Below are 5,162 nucleotides of genomic sequence, written 5' to 3' on the forward strand. Positions count from 1 at the left end.
CTCTGCTCCTTTACTACCTCTCCTTTCCTATAATACCCTGAGCTGCTAGATGTCTTCTCCTTTATCTCCTGCTATACTCTGTGTTACTGGAGTACTTTGTTTTCTTTATTGGTCTCGCTGGAATACCTTGAGCTCCAAAAAAACGTTGCTTCTTTACTAGCTCACATCTTCTGTATTACTCTGCTCTACTGGAGTACTCCTTTAATACCGCTCATCTCCTGTAATACCCAGAGCTGCAGGAAGACTTTGCTTCTCATGAATCCCTGTAATACTCCGTGTTACTAGAGTACTCTGTTTCTTAATTGGTTTCATCTCCTGGTATACACTGAGTCATTGGTGGACTCTGCTCCTCATCACTTGTGATGCTTTGTGCTGCTGGAAGTCTCTGCTTCTTTTCTACGTCTCATCTCCTGTAATACTCTGCACTGCTCAATGTCTCTGCTCCTATACTAGCTCTCATCTCCTGCAATACCCCAAGCTGCAGAGAGTCTCTGCTTCTATGCTAGGGCACATCTCCTGTAATACTCTGTGCTCTGTTCCTCTACTAACTTCCCTCTCCTGTAATACTCTGCTCTACTGGAGTACTCTGCTCCTTTACTGCTCTCATATCCTCCTTTTCTTCACTACTGGTGTACTCTGCTCCTTCTTCTGTTGGATTCATATCCTGTAATATCAGTGGCATTATTTTTTTAGAATGAGTTTCCTGGTGTTGAGTGCTTCATTATTCTTATTAGTTTAAACAATTATTTTTTTATATTTTGTGTTGTTACAAAGTTTTATACAATATTTATATGAGTCCTCTATTTCATTGGCCAGCTCTGTCCCTTTCAGTTATTTTTCTCCATCCTGATTGGTCGGTGCTGCTCACCTCTGCGATTATCCTGCCCAGCTCTTGGTTTTCCCGCTCCAGCAGACGCGACTTCTCCTCTTCATTATTATTTGTGGACGATCCGGTCTTCAGGGTATCCTGCTGCTCGGACTGCCACTCGCCCCTGGTGATCAGTCTCCTCATCTGCACAATGATAAAAAAGATCTCATGAAAACTAGATTGTAAGCTCTTCGGGGCAGGCTCCTCTCCTCCTCCAGTGTCACTGTCTGTATCTGTCTGTCATTTACAACCCTTATTTAATGTACAGCGCTGCGTAATATGTTGGCGCTATATAAATCCTGTTTAATAATATTAATAATACTAACAATACAAAAGTTAAGAATAATGACATTTTATATTATATATTATTATATTGTTATAACATATGCCCACTTGCAGAGGCTTCCCTTTCCATAAATTATTTTTTATTTCCTAGCAAAGTTTAATGAACATGCTTGAAAATATGACCACACCAGGAAGAGTCAGTTCCCTAGCACCGCCCTTTCCCTATTTCCGTTACAGCCCTCTCCTTTTCTGGGAGTATCTAACTACAGTCTGTGCTGGACCAGCTCCTCTTCCCCTCCCATTACCGTTCTACATAATCTTTTATGGAACTGCCTAAGGTGGAGGCATTGAAACTAATAGAGAGTAAAACCTTGGATCAGTCCTGTGTCTACACACAGGGGAACTTTAAAGGTAAATAACATGCAAAAATAATACAATAAATGTTCATATAATATTCTATAAAATCAAACCTTGAGATCATTCTGATTGGCTGTTATAGTGATCACATGATTGGTTCTCCCTGCAGCTGTCAATGACACAAGAGCGCACTACAAGTTGTCAGGTGGAACGGAGTATTCTCTCATCACAAGAATTGTAATGTCAGTGCTTTCTGACTATCAAATTATTGGCACTCTGACTCTTGATTCTGTTTTTGAAGTGCTTGGTGTGTGCAGGCCCCTAACACCCAAGGCTGAGCTGTCATTGGTCAGCTGACATTGCAGAGCCGTGATCAGGAGCCTTATTAGTTGGTTCCTAATCATGTGATCACTCTGATGACAAATCATAATGATCACATGGTCATGATGGTCACATGGTGATCACAATGATGGCAACTCATAGTGATTACTGAGCAGAATTAAGACAAGTGACGGCAACTTTTGAAATACCATTAACATAACAAAGTTCATATGAGATTCGGTGGTTGGATTTACAACTTCTTAAGCAGAACAAATGGATATGTATATCGACAAAACCTATAGACCCCCCCCCCCATTTGTGTTGTCCCTGCACCCTGCGCCGGGGTTATATATAGCCTGATGGGCACCAGTATGACCTACGACTCTCTGCTGGTTTACCGGTCACAGAGATCCCTGCGGACCCATAAAATGCGCTTATTTATTCACTTTATAACAAATGCAATATAGGTAAAACGTAATAATGCGTCACCATGGCAACTGCAGCCGGTAAAGATCTGCGCCAGGATCACTGGTCCCCATGGCAGATCTCGCAGCAAGTCTTCACTCCCCCGTTTAGTAGAAAAAGCCCTAATTGGGGGCTGCAGCCTAATTATAAATCAGGAGCTAATTTCCAGCAATAAGGAAAATATGCCAAATAATACAGCTATGTATTCCTTTACTGATAAATTTTATATACAGCTAGTAGGAGTCTCAGAAGCCGTCTTTGTATTAGCTTCCTGTTATCTCTTGCATACCACCACTAGGAGCCAATTGGGTGGTGCTACATGCACATGTGCGACCAGGGCAGCATTGCAGCCTCTCTCGGGCTCCACCCTTCCAGGAGTGTTGGATAGATGTGTCCCATGTGACTTGGTGTGACTCCATCTGCCAACCCACTCATTACTGTGCAACATCCTATAGGGATCACAGCATGGAGACACGAGACATTGGAGACATAATGGTTCTTTTTGTGCAGGGAACCTGTTGGGCAGTTGCTTTGTTGACCAGATTCAGCTAGTATCAAGCTGATCATACAATAATGAGGTTAGAATAGCGAATCAATACTTCATTGTGCACATGTGCAGAAACCTGCATGCATGGGCTAAAAGGACAACTAGAGTGATGTAGGCTGAAAAGACAATGGCCAAAGAAGAAAACGCAAAGGAGGCGTCCTGCTGGCTACTGAGGATCATGGTAACTGGTGCAGTTATCAGACACAAGACCTGAAAAAAGAAAAGTATTAGGAGAAGGAGCAGAAAATCAGAGAAGAAAAAGTCTTTATTACTGGGTTTGGTGTATGGTGGTTGATGAGCATTCTACTTGAAGACTCATGGTGATAAGTTTCATCTTTATTGGTGGTCTAATAATTATGACCAACACATTTTAGGGGAGCTAAGCACTTGGTTCTATAGGGCTATCTGACCCATAAAGTCTTAGAAAACTTTATGTTAGGCATTCCCCACCCACCACATACCAATAAAATAATTTAAACTGGTTATGTGGAAGGAACCATCTCAAGGTGCTGTCCTGCCTAACTTAGATTTGCTAGTGTGCTACCAATGGCATAGATCAAATGTAATATTTATTAGTTGAGATAGAATAAGAAAAAATAATGCAGAGGGCTGTGGGGGGATTGCAGGGACAATGAGAACCCCAACTCCAGGGCCCAGTTTTTAGAAGGCAGCTAAGACACCTATATAGTGTAAACTCTTGTTCTTGTGTGAATCTGCAAACAAGCTGTAGGGATGCAGGCACACATGTCCCAAGGCACACGTCAGCTATTTGAGTGCCTTTATTTATTATTACTGGACCATTCCATCTCTGAGTGTTTGTTTCTTGGTGTACCTATAGATCCACAATTAGCACCTATGGCATATACCATTGCCTAAATACCACACAACCCAGGACTATTTTATTACAAGCAATGCCTTAACTAATTTCACTGCTGGAAATCATTGGCCAGTTTGTTACCCCTTTCGGGTGTTGCTTTCCCGATAATGTGTTCTAGATTCCTCCAAAAGTCCTGAAAGTCCAACTGAACTGCCCATAGATGTTCTACCCTTTGCCTGCCCAATTGTAAAGGCTTTGGGTTGTACCGAGGTCTCTGACCACTTCCAGAACTTACCGCTACATTATATATGGCCATTCCCACCGCACGATGGTCATTGATCTTCTCCGTGGAGACACTCTTTGTCTCGTAGGCCAGGAATATACCAAGCAGGAGAAGAAGACCCTTGGAACCGTACACTATACCTAAAGAAGACACACAACAAGTACGCTGAACATATAAGGTGCCAATGGTTGGAGATAAAGAGGCTATTCTAAATCTAAAGTTCTGTAACACTTAAATATTCCAAAATGAATTATAAGAGAAGAGAATAGATAAAGATGAACGTTACCAAGCCACGTGTTCATCTTCACAGAGCTACAGTGTTCCAGCTGAGGAAGAATGAGGACATCCAGATCTCCACGAGGCTCTTCTTTAGTAAATTCCTATAGGTATTATAAATGTTAATATACATACTATAGTATATAAAGTATATATAGAGAGAAAGCAGTTTTCCTTCCTTCCACTCACCTCAATAGATCTCTGCAGAGGATCCACAATTTGCCAGATCCCCAATGTGATGACATCTAGGCCCAGCAGCAAGGACACCGTACTGTACAGCTTCCATGGCTCCAACGTCTGAGATAGCTGGGAAGAAGACACACAAAACACTCAGCACTCGTATATTATTATTATTATTATTATTATTATTATTATTAATAATTTTAATAATAACCAGATTTATATAGTACCAACATATTACGCATTGTTGTACAATAAATAGGAAATATGTACAAAAAAAGTCCCCTGTGAGCCATAAAAACCTAAATTTAGTAACATTATCTTTTCTTTATAAAGCACCAACATATTACACAGCGCTGTACAATAAAAGTACATACAACGACACCAGAAGAGAAGAAGACCCCATCCATAACAATGAGGGAGCCTGGTATACAAAAGATATGGGAAATTGAACTAATTAGTAATAGGAAAGAGAAGATGGGTAGGTGAGTTCATGTCAGGGGTTACAAGAGATAGTTTAATGTATTTCATTTTAAAGGTAACAACAAGCCCAATGTTACAAGGATGGATATTCTAAAGTATTTGAACAGTGAAGATTGCCATCATTTTAAATCCATTTCAATTCAACATTTCTATTTTTATTAAAACTGTCATTTTATATTCTAGTTAACGTTGTGATTTCTGGTGGCCGAGCAAACTAATGAGTAGTAGATTTCTCAGTTTTGGGAGATTCCAGGTGGATCTAAAAGGGTTGATCCCCTCT

The 5,162-nt window shown here is 40.7% G+C and overlaps 1 protein-coding gene across 1 annotated transcript in view; it reads right to left on the reverse strand.

Moving 5' to 3' along the window:
* Positions 1 to 5,162, reverse strand: part of GABBR1 (gamma-aminobutyric acid type B receptor subunit 1) — an 81,935-nt gene that overhangs the window by 2,262 nt on the left and 74,511 nt on the right. The window contains exons 14-18 of the mRNA XM_072430235.1: positions 4,409 to 4,525; positions 4,230 to 4,323; positions 3,956 to 4,083; positions 2,943 to 3,053; positions 869 to 1,033 (exon numbers count right to left, since the gene is read on the reverse strand). Coding sequence (XP_072286336.1) covers positions 869 to 1,033; positions 2,943 to 3,053; positions 3,956 to 4,083; positions 4,230 to 4,323; positions 4,409 to 4,525 — 615 coding nt within the window. The remainder of the gene's footprint in view (positions 1 to 868; positions 1,034 to 2,942; positions 3,054 to 3,955; positions 4,084 to 4,229; positions 4,324 to 4,408; positions 4,526 to 5,162) is intronic.

Source organism: Pyxicephalus adspersus, chromosome Z (genome assembly GCF_032062135.1).
Source record: "Pyxicephalus adspersus chromosome Z, UCB_Pads_2.0, whole genome shotgun sequence".
NCBI classification, from domain to species: Eukaryota; Metazoa; Chordata; class Amphibia; order Anura; family Pyxicephalidae; genus Pyxicephalus; species Pyxicephalus adspersus.